Genomic DNA, 27762 nt, shown 5'->3' on the forward strand with positions numbered 1-27762 from the left:
TTCCTTTCATGTTTAATTAGACACATGACAACAAATGGAACAGTAACTTATCCAAATAAACCATATTCACAGACAAAGGAGCAAGAGATTGTTAAGCACTAGGTTTAATACAGAGCAGGTATCCCTATGGAAACAACGGAAAAGTTAATTCAATCAGAATTGTAAGGAAGCAACAGATATGCATTTTAATTAAATTAATTAATTAGCTTGGTTTCACCATGTACAAGTGTTCAAACCAGACCTCTCAACATCAGGCTGATCAATGGACACAGTGAAAGCAGAAGTTGCTTAATACAACAAACTTTTTTAAACAAGGAAGTACGTATTTGGTTAATTGTTAGCCTTACTTAAAACATTTATTTTTCTTTTTTTTACAAGGAAAAATGACAGAGTTTCTCTCAGTGACAGATATTTGGAGTCAGAATTTAATCTGTAAGATCGGTGTTTGAGTGCAGCAGGAATTCTTCCATCTTTACTTATAAGTGCTGCCTTCCTAGCCAGCCCCCAATCTCGCTTTCCATCAATCACTGATAAAACCATTATTCCCCTTGTTTTATACACTCTGGTTGTCTTGGATTCAAGTGGTTCCTACTACTTTTAATTCTATCTTTTCCAGCACAAGCCATTGTTTAGCATCTGACTTTGAGCAAACCCCTTTGCATCATTCCAGAGGCCACACATTTTCTTTGAAATGGGATCTTAATCCAGTGTCCATAGCCTGGTGGCTGCTGCCTCACCCCCAAAGAAATTATCTTCCTGAAGGGAAAGTGCAGCACAACCAAGTCTGAGACTGCCTTAAGTGAGGCTCCACTAATTGGTTTGGAAGGGGTTCATATAGAAAAGTGTGGTCAGCAACCCTCCTTGCACTCACTTCCCTAGAAAGAGACCCAAACAAGTGACCCCACAAGATGCCTAATCCAGGCAACAGGGGTTAAAAAAAACAACCCCTCTCTTTTGTCTGTGTGTTCACTGCACCACCACCAAATGTTAGGATGTACATACCCTAATCTTCAGGGCTGAGTGTGCTTCAGCACAGGAACTGGAGTGCTTAGTTCCCAGGATGGAAGTTGTTAGGTCAGTAGCGGGTCTAGAGTAGTTAGAGTTGAATGTGAATGGTGAAGATGAACTATCAATAGTGTTAAGTGTTCATGGTCTCAGATTATCTGTGCTGTATGTGTCTTCTTAGCCCTGTACAAATTAACTATTTTTGTGCTATTAGGTGTTACTAGTTAAGGCTACACATCTTGATAGGCCAATACGTAGAGGCTATTGCTCCTACAAGACTTGCTAAGGGCTGAACACCTACTGTAAAATGTCTTTCCTGTTCATTGCAATGAGAATGGAGGGCACTCAGCACTTTGGAGGCTCAAGGCTATGCCATTGTCTCTGACAAGTGAGACCTCTAGCCAGGGTGCAGGTTACCTAAACTCCAGGTGGAGGGTCCCTTGTCAGTGCCATCTTTGCGGAGAATCACTGATTTAAGCACTCATGTTACGTTTGCCCTACTGTTTAACATTCAGTGAAAATTGAGGTTGTGTAGAGGAAGTGGGTAAGCCTCAGCCCTGGGAGGATACTGTGAGAGGAGTGTCTCTGCCACATCATTTAGTTCTGAGTGCCTCAGAAATCACTCTCCAGCCTTATTTCAATTGGCATTGACAGTCCCTGTCTTAGTTTTCTTACTTGGCTCTGCTCAGTGCCACTCTGGTTAACTGAAATTTCCAGCTAACATAGGGCTGTGTATGTCCTCAGGGTTGCACTGAGGAAGCTTTACCCTGGTGGAGCGGAAAGGCCCCGTAGGATTTATCTGCATAGGCTAGCCAGCACACTCAGGGCAGCCCTGAGAATTCAAACTCACTATTTTGTGATGGGACCAGGTGTTTCTAGAGACAGTCACAAATTCAGAATTGCACCATGTTGTGTGCTCTGATGGGAGATAGCTGGAGATGGCAGGTCTGTCCCAGGATGGACCCATGTATAATAATTACTTAGCACCTATTCACCTCCAGAAGTGCTTTACTGTCATGGATTAAGCCTCACAGTGTCCCTAGGGAGCAGACAAGTAAATAGTTATACCTATTGTTTTACAGATGGGGAAACTGAGGCACGCAGAGCTCAATGACTAGACTAAGGCTACAGAGCCAGTACTAGAACATGGGAGTTCCTGGATCCCAGGCCTGTGCTCAGACAAAACCCTTCTCTCTCCTGTGAAGTATCTATCTTGTATAGATCCTGATTAGCTTATGGATATTGCCTCCCTTACTCCTCAGGCATTTACAAACTGTATAGACCAGAACTCTCCTGTCAGATTAACCTGTGTGAACCTATCAGTCCTCACAAACACAGAATAACTTTGAAAAGATTTTGCTTATGGTTCAGTCTCAGGCCCATCTCCACACCCAAGGGGATCTTAGCAATCGTCCTAGGGTCTGTCTCTGAAGGGCTTTTGCTGAGTTAAGGCTCAGCTCTTGTTTTGGCATTTACTTCTCAAATATGGAGTGACCTCTCATCACAGGTTAGATGTGGAGGCATCAGACAAATTTAACTCATCTCCTGCCCCCATCCTGCCTTTCCCCACACCAGCCTCTGCCCCAGCCATCATCCTGCCTTCCAATCTTCTTAAGTTATTTTTAAAGCTATCCTAGGGGCTTGTATCCAGTGACTGTGTCAGCAACACTGGCAATAGCAGCAAGGATAAGACAATTCTAGCTATGGTGTTGGGGAAAGGAGTAGATAGATGCAGATAGATGATCAGAGGATAAGTTGTACATTAAAGAGCGTCAGTAAGCAGAGAGCAGATGATACTGTTCTCTGTTCAAGCTGGGCCCGTTAACACTGTTTTCCACAAACTATGCCTCATATCTCCTTGGGCCTGGTGGAACAAGTGCCAAGCCAATGCAGATTGCAGTACAAGATTTCAGTCACATGTGGGGAGAAAGTGGTAGATGGCAAAGCTGAAGCAAGTGTTCCATCTCTCCCTGCACTCAGAACCAGGTGGAGCAGACAAGTCATAACAGGAAGGACAAGCCACACTGTGGGAAGCTATGAACTAGGTAGGAGCAGTATTCAGCTGCAACCTCCTTAACTTTCCCATTGAGTTGCTGATCCCTCTGGAGGTCAATTACATCCATACAGTGACTGGCTTCTCAGGAAGCATGGGACATAATCAAACTGTGCAAAAACAGCAGCTTCCTGTAGATGTGTCCCGGAGCTGGTGGTCACAGGTGTCCTCCAAGCTTCCACACCCACATGTCACATTAAAACCCTGGTTACAATACAGCAGACCCTGACACAATTCAGTCTCGTAACAGATGGAAACAAGCCATGTTTTAACTGTGTTCCTAAAACACAGTGCTATCCTGCTAAAATCCAAGGGTAGACTATGGTTAAAGCCAGAACCAAATGATGCTATGCTGCAAGGCCAAATCCTGCATTAACCATGGTTGGGAAGTACTGAGTGGTATCAGCTCCATCAACATAGCAGTTGTTAGTGCACAGAGGGGACCCTATCAAGTTCCTTGTTGCCCTCACATCTGTGGTACTCCAAGAGATGGGCAGAACTGCAAGTGCTTTAGGCTATCTGCATTAGCCTCTCAGCACGGAATGGATAGTTACATGAACAAATGCTAAGCCCAGGCTCTCCATGGGCAAGGAGACAGGTGAGCAATGTTTGTAGCCCCATCTAGTTCTGGATCTAACTGAAAGATTGACAAGCATGAGCATGTACAAACACTTTGAAATCAGCTCCCTGTTCCGAAGCTTATTCAGATGCAAGTCCTTGGGGAGAGGGGGGGAAAGGGAAATACATTTGAAGCAAAGAACCTCAAAAGTACAATTTGTCAAATTTTCCAAAACACATGAAAACAATCAAAAGTGACACAAGTATATATATCTATATATAAGTTTGAAAAGTACTTAAAAGGAAGGAAACAAACAAACAAACAAAGCCCAACATCAAAACAAATGACATAGGTTTAAAAAGGAAAAAAAATACATTAACGCCATCTGAGCAGAAAAACTAAACCTCTCCAGGGCAGCTGGGTCTTGTCACTTAAAGGCTCTAAAAATTGTGCATACCATGCACAATGACCACAGCATTTACCCCGAGCATCAGGAGAACCTCAGTCATAGCAGTGAATCAAATCAGAGCGCAACAGATAGGAGGAGAGAGCAGCCTTGGGAGAGTGGCTGTCTCCGTGGCCTGAAATGTTCCAGCTCAAGTAGGCCAAATCTCTCCTGGCTGCTCCTGGATACATAGCCATTTCTAAGGGGAGAAGATTATCTTAACTGTGAAAGAACCAGGACAAGGAGCGGGTTCCTAAGTTTGGGTTCTGCAGGTTGCACAATGCGCTGCTGGGGGACCTAGCTTTAAGGCAAACCTTGGCAAGTCATACAGATGAAGATCCTGAGCTGGATTTCTCTCTCACTTGCACCACTGTAAATCAGGCATAATGCCACTGAGGCGAATAGAGTTGTACTGGTTAGTACTGGCATGAATTGGAGGAAAGTGGGGCCTTTTGTCTCCCAGAAGACATGGCGAGTGTGTGTGAGTGGAGTGGAATGGCAGTCGGCACTCTTGACCAAAGGGTTTGTGCTGCAATGTGTTTGACACGCAGGGAGGCTGAATCCCCTTTAACATGGCAAATGTTGGCCCAGATTTAAGAAAAGAGAGAAAACTCCCAGTCCCTCACAAATTCCAAAGTCACCAAATCATGCTGTAATGACTGGCCTGGGTCCCAGAGAGAGCTGGCCAGGGGTGAGGGGAAACCCACCCTCTGGTGTTTGCAGCCTGTACCATAAAACACAGAAAACGCAATTTTAAAAAAAGAGGTGGTAAAAGGATTTGCATGGAGAGCCAGAGAGATTGGACCCTTCTGTGAATGAACCTGATTCTTCATTGCACAGTATCCCTTGCAGGAAAACACCCTCCATTCTCAAGGGTGGGGCAGCTGGGTTTTCAGGCCTTTCCTTCACCCTGTGGTGCCAGGTGGTTGAAAGCTACCACTGTAGCGCTACTGGGCAAAGTAACAATTCCTGGGTTTAAAGGGTTAATGGGAATGCTTTACAGCAAGGAATTTCCAAATGCACTTGATACAATCCATCAAGCTTCCACTAGTAGCACCCCCATACAAAAATCAACTGAAATGGCTTGAAGGCTCTTTCTCCCCTTTCTATTCTACTTACAAATATTAGGATCCCTTTGGTCTCAATCTCTTACCATTATTTTTTCCCCTCTAGGCAAATAAATCATTGATCAGTGCCTACAACCCCACTGTAGAGATGTGGCCATGATGCTGGACTGGCTGTTCTTGTGAACATGACAAGACCTCATGCAATATAGTGAAGGGGAATTGTCTAAAGGTGTGAAATAAAAAAGTCACAATATCAATCACACAGCTAGATCTTCAAGCTCACATTCATTTGAGGCTTCTCATGTGGTCTAAAAAAGGTCAAAAGATACATGATTTTTTTTGTTTTTTATACAGAAATCATATACACAAAACTTCAATCCGTACTTCATAACGAAAAACCTACTAATTTAAGGAAAGCATTTGTTGTGCAAAAGGTCCCCCCCCACCCCTGTGCACCTTCATCTACTGAGTGTCTCTCTCTCTCTCACACACACACACACCCATACACATATACACACACACACACGCAGGTTCCTTCCAACAGCCAAGCTGGTGAGAAAGAGTCCTCTCTATATACAGTGAATTAGAGAGAAGCTGGATACAGTGCTGGCAAGAGGCGTTGTTAGATCATTGCCTCTATCTGGAAGTGTCCATGTTCTCCTCTTTAAAGTTACTGCAGTGCTCTATAACTTTCCTATGGACAAAATAAGGACAAGGAGAAAAGGTTTAGTTCAAAGACTAACAAAATAATGAAGTGGGCCACAAGCATAAGGCACTGTCACCTACATTTAAATGTTGTGTATTTATCAGGCAGTATATCCTGAGACATGCATCAACCCAGTACCTGTGTTACAAGTATATCTCAACAAAAAACATATCTAATTACCCACTTACAACCAATCCCTTCCAGCATTAGTATACATCCAGATCCACAACTGTCCATTTATCAACCCACCCATTATTCACTGGCCATCACACCCTCATCTCCCATCCAAACACCTTCCTGTCATCAACACATCTAATAATCTGCTCATCCAAACATCCATCATTCACCTTTTCTGTCATCTATCCTTGTACCCATATGTCTACAATTAGCTATTCCTTGTCATCTACCATCTACTTACCATATTATTCATATACCTTCCATTCACCATTCTTCTATTGACCCTGCCATTCATGCATCTGACCCATACACAATTCATCTACTCTATTATTCAATCTCCTACTCTATCTTCCATAAGCTTCATTAATCTCCTCCACCATTTCTCATTCTTTCAGCTACTGGAAGTGTCTGTCACATATACACAATACACATATTCCCAGCAAATAACCACCCATCTTTTCCATTTTCCCTATATCTATAAAGTCATAGCTCTCAACTTGCCATGGATTAGATGTATACAACTGGCTTTTAAAATCTGAAAGAATGACCTAAAAGAAAGGTTCTGATACCAAACGTCAGAGGAAGAAGCTTGGGAAAATGGTAGATTCATTTTACTATGTAAGACATTCTCCATCAATTTTGTCACGTGATTCAGCTCTTCTGGTGTCAATGATGTACATGTATAAACAGTAAGATAACACTAGGTTTGAGGGATGGAAATAAACGGGAGGCTATCCTCATAATCAGATCCAGTTGAGAGGTATGGCTCTACTATTCATCTAGATACCTTCCAGCAGTCCATTGATACCTTACTGTCCTATCCACCAAACTCATCCACTCATTCATCCTTGTCTATTCCCCATCTATGAACAACTCTCAATTCACCTATATCCTTCACAACTTTTCTATCTACTTATGCATACTACTACTGTGTTCTCTCCATCCCTAATCACATATTCATTGGCCTACATTTGATAGCTTTACTCTCATGCTTATATATAAAAAATCCTAAACTAAGGTTGCATGTTTAATAACTTATTGGTTTCCTACCGGGCCATTTCCTTGGTCTCCTGGCGTGCTGAAGCCATCTTAATCACCTCCTTCAGAAGGGGCATTCCACCTTCTTTGATCAGCAGGGGGCAGTATTTGTCAGCTGTAAAGAAGGGGGAAATAAAACCCTGGAAATCTTCACTCCTACTAGGTCAAATCTCTACATTCTGCAGCCTGACTCTTCCCCCAAGGCAATGAGCTCAAATCAAGAGGAGATAGAGAAGCAGTGAGAAGGTTGCTGGCTGGTAAGCCATAGGGTACAGGTTTCTCTTTCTAGTGTCTCAGCCTCTTAGGTACATCCAATCTGCAGAAGTATCGGAAATAGAAACCAATTCAGCACTCAAGCTTGCTAGAGTGATGGAAACTCCAGAAGGCTGTTCTCATGCACTAAGTCTATGTTGTCTTCCTAGTTCTGGCTACACCCCTCGAACATCCTTGGTAACTTCAAGGAGCTGCCTTGGAATTAGCCACATACTCTGCATTAACCTACAAGCCTCTGAAAATAGTTTCCCTTGACCTTTCGCCACCCGTGTTGTCTAACAGGCACAGTGTATGGAGATTCACAGCCCCAACCATTTCACTGTATTTATAATATTCTCTATGGAGGGACTTACGGTAAACAGAGACGAGGTTATAGAGAGCCCAAGTAGCCCAGTGCTGGCTGACAGGAGAGATCCCTTGCGGAAGGAGTCGAAGGATCGGTTCAAATGACCTGCAACAAATATTAAAGAAAAAAATGAGAAACCCAAAAGCTGTTGTTCCAGCATCTTTTCCTGTTTTGGTACTGGAAGCTTCACAGTCAGAGCTAATACATTACACAACAGTAAAGCTCATTGGCATATCAGCTTCCAGTATCCAAGAGGCAGTCATAGTTTGTGGTACTGACAGGCTCAATCCCTGCTGTTTAATACTACCATGCGGCACTGAGAACCAGCTCTGAAGGATTAAACGGGGAATTAATTTCTATCCTGTTCCAGTCACATTTCCTTAAGAAAGCTGAAATTCAGCAGTGCTGATCACTCCGTAGACGGGTTACAGTTAAAGGGCCTCTATCTACCGTAGGCCAAGGCACAACTGAGGGGACACTGATCATTCATAAAAAATGGCTGTGCCATTTGATCTTGCAACAGTGAAGTGCATCCACACTGCAAATCAGGTGTTGGAATCACACTTGTACTGCATCCTCACCAGCAATTCATTCCATCTGTTGTACTAGTGCAGGGGTCGGCAACGTTCGGCACGCGGCTCGCCAGGGTAAGCACCCTGGCGGGCCGGGCCAGTTTTATTTACCTGCTGACGCGGCAGGTTCGGCCGATCGCGGCCCCCACTGGCCGCGGTTTGCCGTCCCGGGCCAATGGGGGCGGCGAGAAGAGGCATGGGCGAGCGATGTGCTGGCCACGGCTTCTCGCCGCCCCGATCGGGGGCCGTGATCGGCCGAACCTGCTGCGTCAGCAGGTAAATAAAACTGGCCCGGCCCGCCAGGGTGCTTACCCTGGCGAGCCGCGTGCCGAACGTTACCGACCCCTGTACTAGTGCATTGTGGCATTCCAGAGTTCCTGACGCAGCTCTCACAGCAGGAGCTTTAGGGTTATTCCACAAGTCACTGTAACACCTGAAGGGAATTTTGGGAGGCTTATCTAAACATCCCCAAAGGCACATTGAAGGCTGCAGTAACCCATTTCATGGAGACAGGAACATTCACCCTAGCTGTACCTTTCATTAGGAATCAGAATTTAACCAACAGCAAGAGAGGGATTCCTTAGAGAAATGTTTTTAAGAAGACTAAGATGGCAAGATTCCATATTTCCGGCACAATCCGAATCCACCAGAAACATGCAGGACAAGTTCTAGTCCTACTGTGTTCCCTCAAGAGAAACTAGGGATACAGACTATTTTAATTTTCTCCATATTCTACTTAGAAGTGTAGCAGTTGCCTGTCCAGATTAGACCAATGGTCCCTCTAATCTCCAACTGTGGCCAGTACCACATGCTTCAAAGGAAGTTGAAAAACCCCATCTAAAATGGTATGTCCATGTGGGAAATTTCTTCCTCACCCCAAGGAGAAGTTCTACACTTGATTAAATCTCCACCTTTCTTGCAGACTTCAGCGTGCTTGAGGTTACTTCTTGGGACAATCCTCACTCCTGGAATAAATGGGCCAAGATCCAACATCCCTCACCTGTAATTGATATTTCTTCTGGAGTTAATGTCCCAGCTCTGGATGGCTGCCCACATCCTGTCTACTACTTCCTCTCGGCGTGGCTCACAGATACCCCAAGCCTCTGGGCCATCAAACATGATGTGGGAGAGAACCCCACATGCATTGTAAGATACCTCAATCCCATCTGCTTTGCTCTCCAACAGGTTGCTGCCAAGATAGAAGATAAGATTTCAGAGGTGCCAGGTTAGCCTTATGTAGCACATCAGGGACAAAAAACGTAGTATGCAAACAGTGCTGCCCCGTGAACTCTAACCAGAGCTCATCAGATAAGTCATAATCTCCTAACTGGACTGGACACAGCAACCTATGCAAAACCGCTTGACAAACACCAGCTTCCCAAACTGGTTTTATTGATCATACTTTGTATTTAGATTGCAGCCATCCTCTGAAGATTCCAAAGCACTTTACAAACTGGGCGAGTTCCACTATCCTTCTTTTGTTCTGTTTAACGGGGTGGGGGCAACTGATGCACAAATATTAAATGACTGTCCTACGTCACACACTGACTCAATAGCAGTCAGGAAGAGCAGCCAGGTCTCCTGTCTCACAGTCCACAGCTCTAACCATTAGACCATACTGCTTCTTGATCAGTGATGCACCAACCTGAACACACTGATGAACTGGGAGGTCATGAGTTGTGGGCGGAGCTCTTTTACCTCCGCCACATTTCCCAGAAGCCCCAACATGTTACGGTGCAGCTCCTGCTTCTCTGGGAACTCCTGAGGAAACAAGGAACATGTGTAAAACAAAAGTATGACCATTGTGACTGATGATGCAGCAAATCCAGGAAGGCAGACTATTTCCCAACAGTCAGAAATGGAGCAGGGGTTCCCAAACTGTGGTATGCGAACCATATCTCTGGGGGCTACTCGTGAGAAATTGTGTAATGGTGGATTTTATTAATTAATTATTTTATTTATTGCATTTTCATAATAGGCTACTCAGACGAAGCTTTAAAACTCTGTGGGAATTTGTTATATAAAATATGGTAGTTAACTTACTTCAAGATGTACCAATGAGAATACAGAAACACAGAGATGCTGATTTACAGAACCCTCCGCTCCAATCACCATACAGCGCAGGTTCAGTTGCCCAGCAACTTTCCAGTCTAACTGAGCTCAGAACTTAGTCAGGGTTTTTTTCAGTTGTACATGTCACACTATAACTATACGTAACAGTGAAATAAGGACAAATGGCTAAAGACAGGTAGTGTTAAGAAGAGCACACAAAATCTCAGCGATGAGAAGGGTAGGGATATGCGGGTAGCTGGTAGATCTGGAAGGGGATACGCAATAAGAAGAGTTTGGGAACCTCTGGTGTAGAGGATACTGGGCAGTACTTACTTTCAGGCACTCCAGGAAGAGCTTCATGCCACTATAGTTGAGAAACATCTCACAGTTATCGGGGGTTTCGTCTGTGATATTCCACAGGGCACTCCAGGAGAACTCCATCACCTGATCACACTGTCGAGCCAGAGGGAAGGAGACGGTAAAACACAGTGGAAGGAAGTATGTGACATGGGCAACTGCAGACAGAGCGCCTGTAATACAGGAGCCCAATGCAAACTAATCTGAAGGATGGGGAACTGCTGTCACCTCGGAAGGGACCAGTTTTTATTCAGTTCAGACCCACCAACACAAACATTACCATTATCCATTTTATTCAGAGGAGCCAAATCCCCACGAGCCTCTGGGGACACCTGGAAAATTGCTTGTGCAATGTGAATGGATTCCTAGCACTCCTGGGCTGACCTCTCCACCTCAGGGTTAGAGTGAATATAAATGGAGTATATTTTGCTTACAGATTTTAAGAAGAAACACTTACTGTTTTATCCACCAGCTTCTTCTGAATCAGCTTTAGCATGGTCTGTGGGCAGAGAGAAGAGGGAATGAGAAGCGTAAGAGCAGGTCTGGGAACATGCCAGGAATCACAGAGATTAAAATAAAGACTGTACATCAAACTCAACCCTGACATAGTCTGGCACAGCTCTCACTGAAGTCAATGGCAGTTATGCTTACTCATGGATTGGATTTGGCTCTATGCATATGGAATCTGATTCACAAGGTGTAAACACCCCTGCCATCTCTTCCGAGTTTAGTGTTATTTTCTCTGGTTCAATGGCACTGTATAAACAACCATTCCACTGGTTCACACAGCACACTACGACAGATGACCTGTACCATCCAGATAACAGGTCCCTGGCTAACGGCACAAAAAGGCAGAGTTTAGTACAGAACAGCCCAGTGAGAAATAAATAGTGTGGTGTATGCTCTTTATAGCTTCATGAAAAAGATGGGACCTCAGAAGTTAGTGAACTTTAACTGGGAGGCTGTTGCAAACTCAAGGGGGAGGATGGAAGGAGCCATGAAGTCAAGAGTGGGTGAAGGAGACCAAAGGAAAGACAGAGAAGAGCTTGGGGCATAGGAAATTTTGTTGGAGGAAATGAGGGCAGAGGTATGGGAGAGGACTTGAGCAGAGTCTTGAACGGGAGGATAAGGAACTGGAATGTGAGGCAGGAAGTTGAAGCCAGGAAGAGATTATGGTTATGTCAAAAAATGAGCAGAGTGACTTCCTGTAGAGGGACTTGGAAACCCTCCAAAACTGTACATACACCCACATGCACAACTTCTGGTCCATTACTTGGACAGTGTTGTCTGTCAAGTGAGACAAAGAAACGTGTCCACTCAATCTTATGTAATTGAAGGTGTGAAGGGAGGTCTGACTCTTGGCACACTGGAGGTGCTGTCCATGCAGTAACCCCAATGGAAAGGTTCTGCAGATTTTATTATCTCCAAATGGGCAGCAGCTTTTCCTACCTCTGGAGAGGCAGGAGAGCCTTCCTGACCTGCTGGGCCATTGTGTATCCTAAAGCAGGGGCAAGGTTGTTACTCAGACATGTCCAAAGGAAAACCCTTACCTTGTTACCAAGAGGATTGTGCTAGTTGCAGAGACAACTATTTTTTTATGTTTCTAGGAGGAAAACACTACTGCTCAGTGTGAAGCCCTCCCCATTCAACATTACTTTTCTTTGGGACGGTCTGCCTTCTCCTGATGGAGAGACTGGCACAGAGAGGTTATGGGGCTTACCCAAGGCCACACAATAAATTTGTAGCAGAGCCAAGATTAGAACTCAGGAGTCGTGACTCCTGGCCTTGTGTTGAGATCACGCTGCCTCCCCTGCCCTCAAACAGACACTACCTCTAATAGCACATCAAGGAAGTAACGACTTCCCCTGCTGGCATGTTTTCAAGGGGCTCAGCTTGAGGATGGTGGATTCCATGATAGGACCACACTGCTAAGACTCTAGCTTTCCCTGACTGCAATACTTTTCTGTGACACTGGATTATTTACTGGACCTACTCCACGGACACTTCCAATGGAAGTCATAGAAAGTACTTTCCCAAGGGACTCAAGCCCAGTCTGGGGTAGGGATTAGCAGCCATCCTGGGACCATACCAACCATGACAAACCCCATCTTGCCCACAGCCTCCTTATGGTCGTTGTCCACTTGGCAGACCAAGGCATTGCAGAGGTGTACAGCGATGCGCTGGATGGACTCGTCCTGCCGAGTAGGGTTGAGGATGTTCAGCAGCAGCTCGTTGACACGACGGTACTGGAATTCCAGCTCCTCTGGGATGCTGAAGTTACACAGTGTCAGGCAGCAGTTCCGCTGCACCTACGGGGGGGAAGCAGAGCAAGGTTAGGGTATGCTGACATGATGGACCATCCTACAAGTATGTGCAAAACCCCATAGCACATGTACCATTGTCACTATCTTCCATCTCAACACAAACACCACATACACATGCATCACCCTCCAACCCAACACCATGCTGCACATGCACTCCCCACACAATAGCTTCACCAGCCTACAGCTCAACCCTCTCACTGCATGCACACTCTCCATCTGCTACCCAGCCCCACCACCTGCATGCTCCACATGCAATCCAAAGCCAGTCACCTTTGCCACAAATACACGGGCACCATGATCGCCTCTTTCTTCCCCCGTATTACTACTGAACTACGTCACCAATACATCCCACATAAAATTGCACCCACCCATAAAGTGAATGCATGACCAGATATAGGCAACGGCTTCTCTAGGGCATGCCGTGGTACACATTCAATAGGTTCAAAGTGCCCAGAAGGTACAAAGTACTGGAACTGGCCTTTTACTGGGAGGAGGGGAAGAGGGAGAACAGTGAGAGCAGGGTGAAGTTTGACTGAGCTCTTACTGTCACTTCCTGGTAAGACTCCATGCCATTCAGCACCACCTGGATCACCTGACGCCGCAGCTTCACGCTCTGCTCCATCCGATACTCTGAATTCGTTAGGTAGAAAAGGGCTGCGCTCCCAGTCACCTGGATGTTCTTATCGTACTTGTGACACTTGAGAGCTGTGATCACCAGCTACAAAGAAACAATGGGAGTTTTAGTGCCATTCAGTCCCAGCTGGGCCCCCATGTAACCGTTACCCCTACACAGGCAAAGACCAATACAAGCACTCCAGGGACAAGGAGCCCAAGGCACAGCTGGAATAGGCTGCTCAATGAGATCATAAGACACCTCCTAAAATCAAGGACCCGATTTCCATCATGCTACTGGAACTTCCTCTTTAGGAGCCTGATCCAAACCCCATTGAAGCCAAAGGAAATGGGAGTCTTTCCATTGACTTTAATGGGCTTTGGATCAAGCCCTAAGTCATGGGGAAAGGTTGGATTTTTGTGCGGTAAAATTCCCCTCCCCCTAAATCTGACTGTGCTCAAGGGAGGTGAGCACGGCCTGTGGGTAAGTCCCTGTGTGCTCACCTGCAGTGCTCTCAACAGCTGGTTGCAGCGCTCGATGCGGGCAATATCAAAAAGGAGATTGATGGCCCGGGACGTGATTTCGGGCCGGTGTTCAGTGTATGCCTCGATAGCGTTCAGCACCTGCTCTTCATTCTTGTCCCCACTCACCTGGCAGCAAGGAAAGGAAAAAAAATCATGTCCAGGGAGGAAGAGACCAGCAAGAGGGGGGGTTGTTCAGGAGAAAGGCCAGCAAGAGAATGGGAGATCCGCAGGGAGAGGAGTCTGTAGGTGGCAGCTCAAATGGTGCATGCACTCTCTCAGCCCCTTTCTATATTGCTAGCAGGATTCATTCTGATGAGGCCCAAGATATCAGCGCACAGGCTGAGTTACCTCTCAGCTCAACCCTGCAGGAAGTGGTCCCTGCAGGGCAGGGTGGTATCTCTTTGCAGGGTTATGCATGGCTCCTTCTTCTTAAGCCTCAGACACCCGTTGTCGAGTGTCCTTTGTGCTACAAGCAGGGTGGGGAATGGACAGGGACGGGTGCATGTGTGTCTTTACCAGGCTCCTTTCTAAACGGCTGTTTTTTCCCCTCACAAACACTGCATAGGGTAGGGACCTTGCACCACTGCAGCATTCTTCCAGCTGGGGGACCCATAGTTCAAAAGGCACATGTATCACTTCCACAGAGCCTGAGAGCTCTGATAAGCTGGCAGACTCTCTAACTTCAGACCCTTTTTGAGACTTTTCCCACTGGCCCTTTACCTTGTAGGCTGGAATATGCGTCAGACGACAAAGAGAGGTCTCAAAGAGGCCCAGGAACTGAAGCGGTCGTTTCAGATCCCTGAAGGGGGCAATGCTGCTCTTTGATGGCTCAATGCTGGGAAAAGAAGAGATCATCCATGTGTGAGCTCTGCTTATTCAGCTCCCTCCACCACAGAGATAGTTACAGAGCTCCCTGCTGCTCTGATTACACTTCACAACAAGCCAGAGCAGCTGGGTCTAAATTCAGTCATATCCCATCAAAATCCCAGTAAGGGTTTCTTAAAGATAATCGCATCATACTCCTTGATGGGACCTTTCATCACAGATGATCCTTACTGTTCTACACAAGAAGTGAATGTGTCCAACAGAAATGACAATAGGAATTCAGGCAGGGAGACTATAGTTACCCAAGTTTGGTTAGGACAGCAGGGGAACAACTGATGGTTATAAAAAGGACCATGGGATTTCTAATGATCATAATTAGTCAGAAACCTGATTTTATGTCTCCTCTGAAGGACCGCCATCAGCTCAACACCCCTCTCATTACAATGAAGCATTGGGTCGGTATTGACTTAGAACACTATCAACAGTGATTGCTCCATCACCGCTGTATTCCTTGAAGATCTACAGCCTATGTTTTCCATGAATTCTGTAAAGAAGCCAGTGCTGCAGCATAGCAGTTTTGCTTTCACACTGTAACAGCTCAGAATATGGGAGGGAAAAATTCCTGGCTGATTTGGAATGAGAGCTAAGAGTGGTCCCTGTAGATGCTGGTTGGGATTTTCAAAGGGGCCTAAGGAAGTTAGGCTCTCACTGGGTGTGGTATTGACAAATCTCAATATTAGCACTGTAATTCCAGCTCCAGTCATTTCAACTGCAGAAGTAATTCTTTGCTAACACTTCTGAAAACTGTTGTGTAGTGAAGCTGATGCAGGAAGGCTGCTGTGCTCCTCCCCAGAACTCACTGCATTTCAGTGGTGGACAAGAGGTCATAGAATATCAGGGTTGGAAGGGACCTCAGGAGGTTATCTAGTCCAACCCCCTGCTCAAAGCAGGACCAATCCCCAGACAGATTTTTGCCCCAGATCCCTAAGTGGCTCCCTCAAGGATTGAACTCACAACCCTGGGTTTAGCAGGCCAATGCTCAAACCACTTTGAGTACAGTCTGTGGAGGGCTTTGTGGTCTTTTTGGAGGGAAGTGGATGATATATAAACTATTTTTACAGCTGTCAGTAAGCGGGTAATGTATAAGGAAAAGGACAGCTGCAAAACCTATGTGGATGTGAATGAAAGCCAGGTAAGGCTAATTAATGACTATTCTGACGCCCTCATCCATGGTAATCAATCCCACTTGGAGAGAGGCCAAGAGAGAGATTTGTCCTTCCTGCCGCTTTCAATGAAATCTCCCCTCCCACAGATCCACAGCGACCTCCATCCCTGCCTGGCCTTCTAGCCTTACCTTATCTGACCCACTTTCTCCTCAATGCTTGAGATGGTGCAGTTCTCCAGCATGGTGTGCCCTGAGATATCTAGCGAGGAGAGGTCTACCAGGTTATCCACAAACAGGCTCAGCACCCGCCGGGTCAGCTTGAATTTGTAATAACTGGACAGGCGGTCTCGGGAAATATCCAAGTGCCTGAAAATGAGAGCAAGCATCTCAGAGTCTGGAGAGCATCAAGTGGGGCTTCCCCCCATCCTTTCAGGTCAAACCCAGCCCTGCAGAGACCATTCACAAGCACAACTGCTGAATTTCCAAGATACAGGGATGTGACTCTGTGAAACTAGCAGCAGGATGGAGTCCTGTGTATAACCTAAGTGCACGCAGTACCCTTGGATTATACACCAACAGATCCCTGGTGGGGGCCTGTCCAGAATGGAGTTTAAAGAATTACTCAGCTAAATGATCAGAATGGCAACTACTGTAGGCTGAGCAACCTACCTTCCCAGTCTTCATCATAAACAGGCATCTGATCATTTCTCTAACCATGGAACTGGCTACATATCTTCTACCTGGGGATCAAATTGCACCAGAAGATCTTCTCATCCCCAGAAAGGTGTGTTACCTCATCTCCCAAAATTAATGATAGAAGCTCTCTGATTCCTCCCTTTGTCTCTTTCTTTTCCAGACTGGATATTGTTGTATCCATGACACTGTACAGAGATCTTAATAATCTCTATTACACCAGCACCATTGTCCTATAGTTTTAAATGTTTGATGTTATATGAAAAACACAACAGAAAATTAAGTTAATAAACCATGTAATAATAGTAATACACTTCCTCAGTACAACTGCTACCCACAGGGGGCATGTGGTGGCTCTGGTACCCCCTACTGGACAGATGGTCAGGTATGTTCCTACTAGAATGTGTGAGAGATAGAGAGGGACTGGGTTGCACATTAGTGATTAAAGACACATAGGTTGGAATTTTCTAAAGGGCATATGTGACTTAGGAGCCTAAGTCCCATTTTTAAAGTGATTTGGGCACTTAAGAGTTGAAGTCAACAAAAATCAGGGGGACTTAGGAGTTTACATCACTTTAAAAATGGGACTTAGCTCCTAAGTCACTTGGATGCTTTTAAAAATTTTACCTCTGGTGCTTTTCTGACACGTCTAACGTGTATGAACTTGGAGCCCCCTAGTAACCACAGAGACTATAAACGATAAGACTGGTGAACAGGCTCCTTTAATTCGAATGGTAAAACCCTGTGGATTTGGACCAGAAAATCCTGCATTCTCTTCCTGGTACCAAATGTGCAGTTTCGCTGGTGGCTGTGGTGCTCGCTGTTTGCAGCGATGGAGTCACGTGACAGCACTAATTCTCACTGCTAGACCAGGGGTGTCTATTTGCTTTGGATGACATTGTTTCCTGGATCATCCTCTTTCCCTAACTCTGTGCTCAGAGCAATAAGGTCTGCTGCTTATTTCACATTCAATGGGCTTTGGTGGTGCTCGGTGATCAGATGTTTCAAACCAACCACTGAGTGCTAAGTTTTTCTCTTATCTGTGAGCCAGGCTTAAACATTGGACTTCCTCATTCGATAAGCAACTTGTGGGAGTCAGTTCTGGTTTCACACTGCAATTATTGCTGTGATACCAGCATCCAAATGTCCCCACAGACCAGGAGTAATTTTGACTGAGGATCAGGTAGAAAAATAGGGAGCCCCCTCTGAGTACTTGATCTTGCTGTCCTCATGCAGGAAAAACCTCTACGGGCTTCAGCAAGGGCTTTGGGCTGCAAAGGGAGTGAATGATCAAGTGCTTTTGAGGGAAAGCTCTGTTCTTCCACCACCACAAACCTAAAACCTGGGATGGGGAAAATGCTCTCGGAAAATTAATCCTCAATCCTGAGCATCTCTGAGCACCTGCAACTCCCAGTGGAGAAAGAACGAGTGAGGAGGGAGGCATCTGCTGACCTGAGCTTGCGGAGCTGTGAGATCACTTGGATGTGCTCCTCTGAAAGGTCCATGTTGTAAAGCACTAAGGAAACCAGACTGTCCTTCCACTGGGTCAGAAATGCCACATCATTGAGCTGGATCCCAGAGAGATCCAGGGCAGTGAGGGAGGCCAAAGGTCGAAGCAATGTCTCCACGTTCACCCCCTCAGTCATACGGCCCAGGTTCAGGAAGCGCAGGCGGCTGAAGCCCTCGAAGGTAAAGTCCTTGACCAAGACCTGGCGAGTGGGGTTCACCAGGCAGTCGTCTTCACAGCCTCCTGGGTTCTCTTCCTCGTAGAAGAGATTACTGCAGCCAAAGAGGCTGAGAGAAACTAGAGTGTGGCTGAAGCTCAGCAGGGTCTGCAGGCTCTTGGCTGTCAGCTTCTCACAGTTAATCAGGGACAGCTCAACAAGGTCCTGGAAGGCAGGAAGCCAAAATATTAGAACTACTTCACTGTCAGTTTTCCTACCCCAGTCCCTACAGCAACTCCTGCTCGGAAAGGCCGGGTCTGGAGTACTCAGCTCTCACACAGCCAGCGTTTCCACACCGTTCCCTACAGTGACTCCTGCTGGGAGTGACTAGGACTAGAGTACTCTGAGCTCCCACACAGTCAGTGCTCCCACTCCATTCCCTACAGCAACTCCTGCTGGGAAAGGCTGGGATGGAGAAGCCTCAAGTTCCCCCACAGCTAGGATTCTGATAAAGCAGGTAAAAAGTACAAGTAATCTATGGTTCTGCCTGAGAGTTGTGAGTGGTCTCTGCTTTGGGCTGCTGCGGAGTGACAGCCAGGAAGACATAAATACAATACCACCTGCTTTCTGATGGCTTCCAGGTCCTGGTCCTGCACTACGTCCTCCCGCAAATGGATTCGGGCTAGCCTGGTGCTCCGAGGATCTGAGAACAGGGTGAAGAAGCTCTCATGGGGTTCAAAGATGCTGTCTGCATTCACCAGCTCCACATACCTACATGAGAGGTAACACGGTTTATTTTCCATCCCGAGATTTGAATTTTTCAATTTAAAAAAACATTTCCCCTCTCTTTCCACCCTACTTTTTCTAAGCTACAAAATCTTTCTGATTTTTTTGGAGCTCTCCCTGGAGGACCAGAAAATGGGATAGACCAGGACCCCATTGTGGTGGGTGCTGTATAAACATAGATCTCTTTCCCTCTATCAGCTTTCCCAGCCGTGGGGCCTGTAAGGGCACACCCCTACTAGTTCTCCAGTCAACCATAGAGCTTTCCAGGAAAAACAAGCTAGGCAAAAGCTACATTTCTAATGTAAGACTCAAGCAGAAATAAGTGTAAAGTGTATGCATCCCTCCCCTCGAGTCCTGGCTTCTTCCCCCAGCTACCATCCCCGATGGACAGCAGCACCCACACAAGTCAATCACGTACTCATTGACGAGCTTGTCACAGATCTCACTCGGCAGGAAGACATCGGGGTGAAGCCGGAGAGTCTCGTTGTCCAGTAGGTAGCAGAGGGTCCCCTCCAGGTTGCGGAGGCAGTAGTCTGTGCATAATGTCATCAGTGACTCTGGGCTGTCAGATGCCATCTTCAGGGAACAGTGGTGGAGGGCAGGGGGAGCAGGGAACTGTGGCAGAAGGAAGCTTTTCAATTCAAGGGATCCCTGCCCCCCAACCTCAGGAGATTTCCAGTTGGATTTACAGGGACATTAGGACATCTGCAGGCAGACAAAAGACAGATAATCAGATAAAAGAAAAATACATTGGAAAGTACCCTGAAAATCTGCCAGTGCTTAGGGGGACACTGATGGCGAGGTTCATCTGTTGATGGCAAAGAGAGTTGCAGATGTTTGGCCGTTAGCAAATAATGCCCTTAACCTCTCTATGCCTCATTTTCCCCACCAGTAAAATGGGAATAACACTCCCCAAGCTTCCATGATGCTATAAAGGTTAGTTAGCTAATGGGAACCATGTTCATTAATTAGGTTAAATATTAGAAAAAAAGCTTCCAATCAGTGAGCTACATCAGTCTGAAGATGAGCCTCTTAGAGGGAAGTGGGGGAAGCCACATTGCTTGGGTCACATAAAACTAGACTGAGCAGATCACTAAAAATATAATGTAGGGCACAATCCAGCACGCAGACTTGATGGGACTTAGCAGCTTGCTCCATCTCTAACATCTAGGATTCTATTTATTTTAATTTCAGTTAAACTACTTTGCTTTGTAATTAATTTGAACCTTCCCTGCAGTGCTGAAAGCTCCAAACCCACAGGATTATACTAGACCCCAGAAGCAGGATATGAAACTGAGTAGAGACCAAAAGGAAACTGACTGGGCTACTTTTATTTTCCAAGCTGAGTGAAATGCAAAGTGTACATAGGAGAGAAAGTTCAATCTTTATAACTTCTCTCCATTTTAATTCGCTGAGGTCTTGTCAGTAACAAAAGCCACATTCCTGCAATTCCTCCCTTATGGGCAGACTCCTACCTCTGCATAAAGCCCTCATGAAGCCAACTGGGCTTTATGTGAGTGAACCCCCACAAAGTCAATGGGGCTCCATGCAGGCACAGAAATCCAGTTACAAGAACAGGGCAGTGACATTATTTTGAATACAATGAAGGGTCTGATCCTGTAGTCACATATATGCATGAATAACATTACTTGTGAGTAGTCCCATGTGCAAGCATTTGCAGGATCAGGTTCTCAGAGGAGCTGGGGATTTAAAGCTGACCTGTAAAAAGAATTAGGCTGGGGGCTTTGTTTTACTTTATGATGGATAAAGATGGTCAGAAATGTTGGAGGATTTTTCCTGTTTGTTTTTCACCTGAGAAATATCAGAAATGCAAAGTCTGGTCTTCCCTGGTATTGCAGGAGAAGTTCTTGTGAGTCTCAGAAATGTTTATCACATATTACTTGAAGGAGGCATGTGAGAGAGAGCATGAGTGAGGGCAAATCTTTAACAGAGACATATTTTCGCTGAAATGTTCATTAGCTATTGGAGTTAAGTGTTTTAAGCAGCTGTACTAAAAATTCCTTCCCTTCTCTACTGCTCAGCTTTCATTCTCTTGACTCTTGGGATGGCCATGACAGACATCTGAATTTCTAGTGTAAAATCAGAGGCACACACAAAACCAAAACTTTTTTTTTAAATAAACACTTTCAGGCCTTCTTTATACATTATATAGAAGCAAAAACAGGCACTAGAAACCTTGTGGATACTTTCAGACAGAAAGTGCATAAGATGGGTGGTAGTTAGATAAGGTTGTACCATACAGAAGTTTTGTTAGCTGTTGCCATCTAAACATCAGAAAGAAGTTTCTTGACAAGTGTCGAAACTAAGGGCAGCAGCTAAAAAGGCATTTGCAATAGTCAACATGGTTTCTGTAAAGGGAAATCATGTCTTACTAATCTATTACAATTATTTGAAGGGGTCAACAAACATGTGGACAAGGGGGATCCAGTGGACATAGTGTACTTAGATTTCCAGAAAGCCTTTGACAAGGTCCCTCACCAAAGGCTCTTATGTAAATTAAGCTGCCATGGGATAAAAGGGAAGGTCCTTTCATGGATTGAGAACTGGTTAAAAGACAGGGAACAAAGGGTAGGAATTAATGGTAAATTCTCAGAATGGAGAGGGTTAACTAGTGGTGTTCCCCAAGGGTCAGTCCTCAGACCGATCCTATTCAACTTATTCATAAATGATCTGGAGAAAGGGGTAAATAGTGAGGTGGCAAAGTTTGCAGATGATACTAAACTGCTAAAGATAGTTAAGTCCAAAGCAGACTGTGAAGAACTTCAAAAAGATCTCACAAAACTAAGTGATTGGGCAACAAAATGGCAAATGAAATGTAATGTGGATAAATGTAAAGTAATGCACATTGGAAAAAATAACCCCAACTATACATACAATATGATGGGGGCTAATCTAGCTACAACAAGTCAGGAAAAAGATATTGGAGTCATCGTGGATAGTTCTCTGAAAATGTCCACGCAGTGTGCAGAGGCGGTCAAAAAAGCAACCAGGATGTTAGGAATCATTAAAAAGGGGATAGAGAATAAGACTGAGAATATATTATTGCCCTTATATAAATCGATGGTACGCCCTCATCTTGAATACTGCGTACAGATGTGGTCTCATCTCAAAAAATATATACTGGCATTAGAACAGGTTCAGAAAAGGGCAACTAAAATGATTAAGGGTTTGGAACGGGTCCCATATGAGGAGAGATTAAAGAGGCTAGGACTCTTCAGCTTGGAAAAGAGGAGACTAAGGGGGGATATGATAGAGGTATATAAAATCATGAGTGATGTGGAGAAAGTGGATAAGGAAAAGTTATTTACTTAGTCCCATAATTCAAGAACTAGGGGTCATCAAATGAAATTAATAGGCAGCAGGTTTAAAACAAATAAAAGGAAGTTCTTCTTCACGCAGCGCACAGTCAACTTGTGGAACTCCTTACCTGAGGAGGTTGTGAAGGCTAGGGACTATAACAGAGTTTAAAAGAGAACTGGATAAATTCATGGTGGTTAAGTCCATTAATGGCTATTAGCCAGGACGGGTAAGGAATGGTGTCCCTAGCCTCTGTCTGTCAGAGGGTGGAGATGGATGGCAGAAGAGAGATCACTTGATCATTGCCTGTTAGGTTCACTCCCTCTGGGGCACCTGGCATTGGCCACTGTCGGTAGACAGGATGCTGGGCTAGATGGATCTTTGGTCTGACCCGTTACGGCCTTTCTTATGTTCTTATGTTGTGGCATCTTCCCCTTCAGGGGCAGACATTTCATCTGCATCCTGTCTTAACAGTTTCAGATTGCCTGTGTTGGTTCAGGCCCATCTGTAGACACCTGAGGATTGTGTCCCAAGCCACACTCTCCAACTACCTGGCTGGTCGCTTCCTGATAAGGCACAACTCCAGACCACACTCTTGACCTACAGCAGCACCCTGCATATGGGAGGAAAGGAGAAGGCTCCTCTGTGGTACCGTTAATGGTGCCTCAAGGACCAGCCAGCAGAGGGTCACCGAACAGCAGATTAAACATCTTTCTCTCCCTGCTTCTGCTTCCAGCTTGAGCCAGACCAGGATATCACCCACAAAGCGATAGAAATCTGCTCTCTCTTGAATCTTCTGTTCTCATTCTTTTCCATACAGTACAGCATTTGCATCATGTTTAGTGTCTCATTTGGGGTTTTATAGAGGTCCTTGCACTGCTTTCTTGTGTGTACACAGTAAACCCTGAGGTTACATGCTGCATGCCATCACCGATGTGGGATACTGTACCCCCATCTTCCCTTAACTATAACTCACGCCCCACATGGAAAAAGCAAAGCAATGAAAACCCAAGATGACCACGAGCTGAGCAGCTGTTGCTCTGGAAGGTGTTGCAAAATGTCTTGAACATCCAGTCTTTGCTTTTCGTCATGGGATTCCATAGAGCAGCACACTCAGTGCAGAAGGACAAAACAGCAAACATATTGACTCAGTCTCTCGCCCTGTCCCTCCTCTCATGAGGATTAATTCCTTAAAGGATTCCCAGGCTATTTTCCTCACCATCACCACGTCATAACTAACCCCAGTTGGAATCTCCACTGTAGCCACTGCCCCACAGGAAGGCACCAGTCAGATGGATCAGACAGGTAGATCCATCAGGAACCCCCCCTCTCCCCTCAGAAGCTCCAGTCAATTGGCCTGCTGCTTTGACCATGAATTCAGGGATGAGGTAACCACTCAGATTCAGGCACTGAATGGTCCCCATGGGAGACAGGAGCATAGCTTTGGCTTAGCTTTCCTATCAGCCCAGGCTCCAGCCTTCTGATCCCTCCCTTTGCTTCAGGGCAGATTTCTGTGCAACTTAGGGGGCAGCATGAGTTGCAAATCAAAACTCCGTTCTTCTTTCTGTGTCTCATTAATTCTTCTTTAGAGAATGCGCTTCAGTGCCAGGAACAAGAGCCAACCAAGTAATGAATCCAACACGGAAAACAACCACTCAAGGAAAAAGGCAGAGATCAGCAAACTGCTCTTTGTTTCGGAACAGCCGTCCACTTAGTCTAGCCCTAGTTTCCACAGAAGCCTCTTTAAATCAAATCTGGGCCTGGTGTAAGTGGGTGCAACTCCACTGACTTCAGCAAGAGCAGAAACTGTGGCTGAATTTGGCTCCTGTATTCTGGATCTGCTTGTACGCGATTTTCAGCATCAGATGATGTGAAGAGGTTTGTGTCTTTTCCTTTCCATGACCATCCCTGGAAATAAAATATCCAGGCAATGGGCAGAATCCCCTCCCCATATTTCAAACACAAAACTCTCATCTTAACCTACTGCCTTCTGACATAAAACCCATTTAATAAACTATCCAGTGGAGAAGTAGGTTGAGTTCTCTGCTACCTTGTGCCCAAGGCTTCAGAATGAGAACAGTTACAAATGGGCTTTACAGAAAGAAAACTAAACCCAGCAATCAACAAAAATCTTATATAGGATCTGGTTAACTCAAAGGATGGTAATGGGAGATGGAGCCTTTCCCTTCTAGTGATGGTCTTGCAGGTCACACTATTCTATTCTGGGCCACGTTGGTAGCAACTGAATGTCATTACCTCTCAATGCCTGCTTGATGGCTCCAATACCCTGGTGATGGGTGCAGTATAAGGAGCTAAAGGGATGTAAAATGAGTTGGTGGTCTCAGTCCAGTTCACAGAGGACACAGACTGTGTCTTTCTATATGTTTGCATATTGACTAGTACAACAGGGTCCCAGTCCTGATTAGCACCGTTGGATGCTACTGCAATGTAATCAGATGACTGATATTTCATAGAACTGGGGAGCAGAAATGATCCGTGCTTTAATCCCTTAGCTCCCAAGAACCACCACTATTACCAAATGCAAAAGGCACCCCACTCTCCTCTAGGGGGAAGGGATCAAATTATCACTACAGAGGAGCACTCACCATGATGTGTGTTAGAGTTGTGCCCAGAAGCTTCAGCTGAGATTTGGGCCCCACTGTGCTGTACAAACACAACAATAGAAGACCCTGTCCTGAAGTTCCTAACTAGAGGCACAAGGCGACAGGGAGGGGGGAAATAAGGGGCTCTCTGATGGGAACACAATGTTACATGCATTTACTAGGTATAGGCACCATATCTGTAAGTGAACTAGAGCTACTGGGGGAGGGATAGCTTGGTGGTTTGGGCATTGGCCTGCTAAACCCAGCATTGTGAGTTCAATCCTTGAGGGGGCCATTAGTGAACTGGGGCAAAAATCTGTCTGGGGGTTAGTCCTGCTTTGAGCAGGGGGTTGGACTAGATGACCTCCTGAGGTCCCTTCCAACCTTGATATTCTATGATTCTACTGTCTAGCCATTATCATAAGGTGTGGGCTCTTCTAGACCAGCTGGCTGGTTGTCTACCTGGCTACCAGATTGTCACCCATGGTTTCCAAGGTGGACAATTAACTGCTTGGGGTGTGTAAAGGATCAAGGAGGTGTGTGGGGGATGCACACAGTGACCGAGAGACCACTATAACCACAGATGCACAAGTCAAGTACTGATTTCCCACCCTGGCAGGTCCCCTTCCATCTTGGAAGAGGGTTGATCTAAGGGGACAGACTTATTTCAAACAAGCTTGTTACCAATGTGCCCCATGATGGCTAGAGCCATTAGCCCCATCCCAGGCAGCTGGGGAGTAGGACACCACCCTCAGCATTCAAGGAAACTATGAGACACAGCATTCCTCCACCCCCAGCCTCCCAGATCCAAACAGCCGCTTCTGTGGTTGCTGCTCCTCAATGAGATACATCTGCATTTTTAAGACATTCCCAGCTTCACCCACATGAGAGGCCTGGTGCTGCTGTTCTCACACTTAGGAATGCCTGTGTTAGAATTTGTATCTTGGACTTCAGATCAATCCCCTCTCCTATTACATGCTCTCTTCAGCCTGGTGCTTGAGGCTAGGCCAGATTCATTGTGGCTCAGTACCAAGGTGTGTAACCTTCATATTTGCTGCTACAAAGATGATTGGCAAGGCTGACTCTTTCAGCATCGTGAGTTTGCCCATACAGAGGGCATAACAAATATTAGTATGAACAGATCCCAAGGGATTATTTAAAATAACAGATTAAATGTAAATCCAGAGCTCAGCATAGGTTACATTCTGAAGGAAAACTACATTGTCAATTTATATTGCATTTACACAGCACTTCACAGTTCCAAAGCACTTAACAAATATTAACTGATCAACCAACTGTTGCAGGAGATATCATCATCTCTATTTTACAGGTAGGGAAAATGAGGCACAGAACGGTTCAAATATTCATAGTGTCAAAGCTATGCTGAGAATTTAGGAATTCTTTGGTGCTCATCCTTTGCTCAGACCAAACATCATAAATCAGATTATAAACAGGGAACAGGTTGCCATTTGTATATGACTATGGCGCAGATACTCCTTTTAAAATTAAAATACAGTACAAGATCGTTGCTGCTGTTTGCAAAGGTCACCCATCCAGCAAAATGTCTCCAGAAAAGCCTGTTATGATTCGCATTAACACTGTGCATCACCAGATCACAATGGCCTCCAAAGATATTTTGAGCTGTTTCACAAGCCTGCAGAATGGTCCCTGTCAAAATCAGGTCTTTCTGTCCCTTGAAGGAAGGGACAGACAGGGCGAAACTCCCTTCTGCGATACATACATCTGCCTCTTTGGAAGAGCTGCTGTGCCTGTTCCCAATCTGTTTCAAAGGTCACCCCATAAAACAGCTTCATGAGAGCTGCCACCCTTTTACCGGATCTCTCCTGCAGGACATTGTATTACAACATTGTCATGAATGAGTCATGATACAGTTCCACAAGTGCCAAAAGACATTTTGGGGCTGCTTTAATGCCCTTCAAGACGTGCAGAGGTCCCACGGAAATCGGCTCTACAGCTTAGGTGCAGATCATGGATCCACCTCTGTCATGTGTCAATCCCGGGAAAGGAGGAGGGTCTTTGCTCACTCCTTTCCAGCGGGCAGGGGTCCGATTGGGGATCCCTGGTAATGGGGGGACGGTGACCCCTCTCTTAGGGGGTCACCCACAGTGGGGAATCGTGTCTTCCGAGGGTGGATCCAGAGGATACAATGCTCCCTCCCGTGCCCCTGTGGGTGGATGGTCAAATATCCTCCCCGGGGCAGTGGGTGCGTGTGACAGGTCCCGTCCCTCACCCCGGCCAGTGGGGGGGATCCCGGGTCTCTGACCCGCGGCAGCCTGGGGATCGGGTCCCCGCAGTGGGCGGATCCGGGAACGGGATCGGGTCCCCCCGGGGCCGGGTACCTCTGGCTAGCCCCGCATGCTCTTATCTCCGATCTCCCCGGCACCCACCTGGCCCGAGGCCCCTGCCCGGCTCCCTGGGTAGAGGGGATCCAGGTTCGTTCCGGTTCCGGTCCCCGGGGGCGGGGGTCTGTGTGTCCTCCTCAGGGTCCGCTCCCGCCCCCCCTCCCCGCAACAGCCTCCGCTGTCAACAAATCCACCCGTCACTTCCGCCACCCGGAGCCCGGAGCCCGAGACCGC

General features: G+C 46.0%; 1 protein-coding gene across 4 annotated transcripts; it reads right to left on the bottom strand.

Moving 5' to 3' along the window:
• ZER1 (zyg-11 related cell cycle regulator) lies at positions 1-27754 on the bottom strand. 4 transcript variants are annotated; one of them, XM_065572313.1, is made up of 16 exons: positions 27574-27754; positions 19663-19949; positions 19079-19229; positions 18247-18683; positions 16291-16467; positions 14832-14946; positions 14091-14237; positions 13567-13692; positions 12744-12959; positions 11108-11149; positions 10627-10746; positions 9887-10002; positions 9242-9430; positions 7677-7774; positions 7063-7165; positions 1-5823 (listed from the first exon to the last, which is right to left on the bottom strand). In XM_065572313.1, exons 2-16 carry the CDS (start codon positions 19818-19820, stop codon positions 5766-5768), a joined length of 2253 nt encoding a protein of 750 aa, XP_065428385.1. In that variant the 5' UTR covers positions 19821-19949; positions 27574-27754; the 3' UTR covers positions 1-5765. The 4 variants fall into 4 exon arrangements, with proteins under 4 accessions (XP_065428385.1, XP_065428384.1, XP_005293462.1 ...); XM_065572312.1 differs by having other exon boundaries at positions 10627-10754; positions 11107-11149; XM_005293405.5 differs by having other exon boundaries at positions 13519-13692.
• Between the last annotated feature and the right edge of the window lie 8 nt (positions 27755-27762).

The sequence above is a fragment of the Chrysemys picta genome, chromosome 18, assembly GCF_011386835.1.
Source record: "Chrysemys picta bellii isolate R12L10 chromosome 18, ASM1138683v2, whole genome shotgun sequence".
Lineage (NCBI taxonomy): Eukaryota > Metazoa > Chordata > Testudines > Emydidae > Chrysemys > Chrysemys picta.

Coding starts and splice junctions, on each gene's coding strand:
- ZER1 (XM_065572311.1), bottom strand. CDS start 19,820: ATGGCATCTGACAGCCCAGAGTCACTGATGACATTATGCACAGACTAC. Junction 14,947..16,290: donor GAGAAAGTGGGTCAGATAAG/GTAAGGCTAGAA, acceptor TTCTTTTCCCAG/CATTGAGCCATCAAAGAGCA. Junction 10,003..10,626: donor TCTTCCTGGAGTGCCTGAAA/GTAAGTACTGCC, acceptor TTGTTTCCTCAG/GAGTTCCCAGAGAAGCAGGA.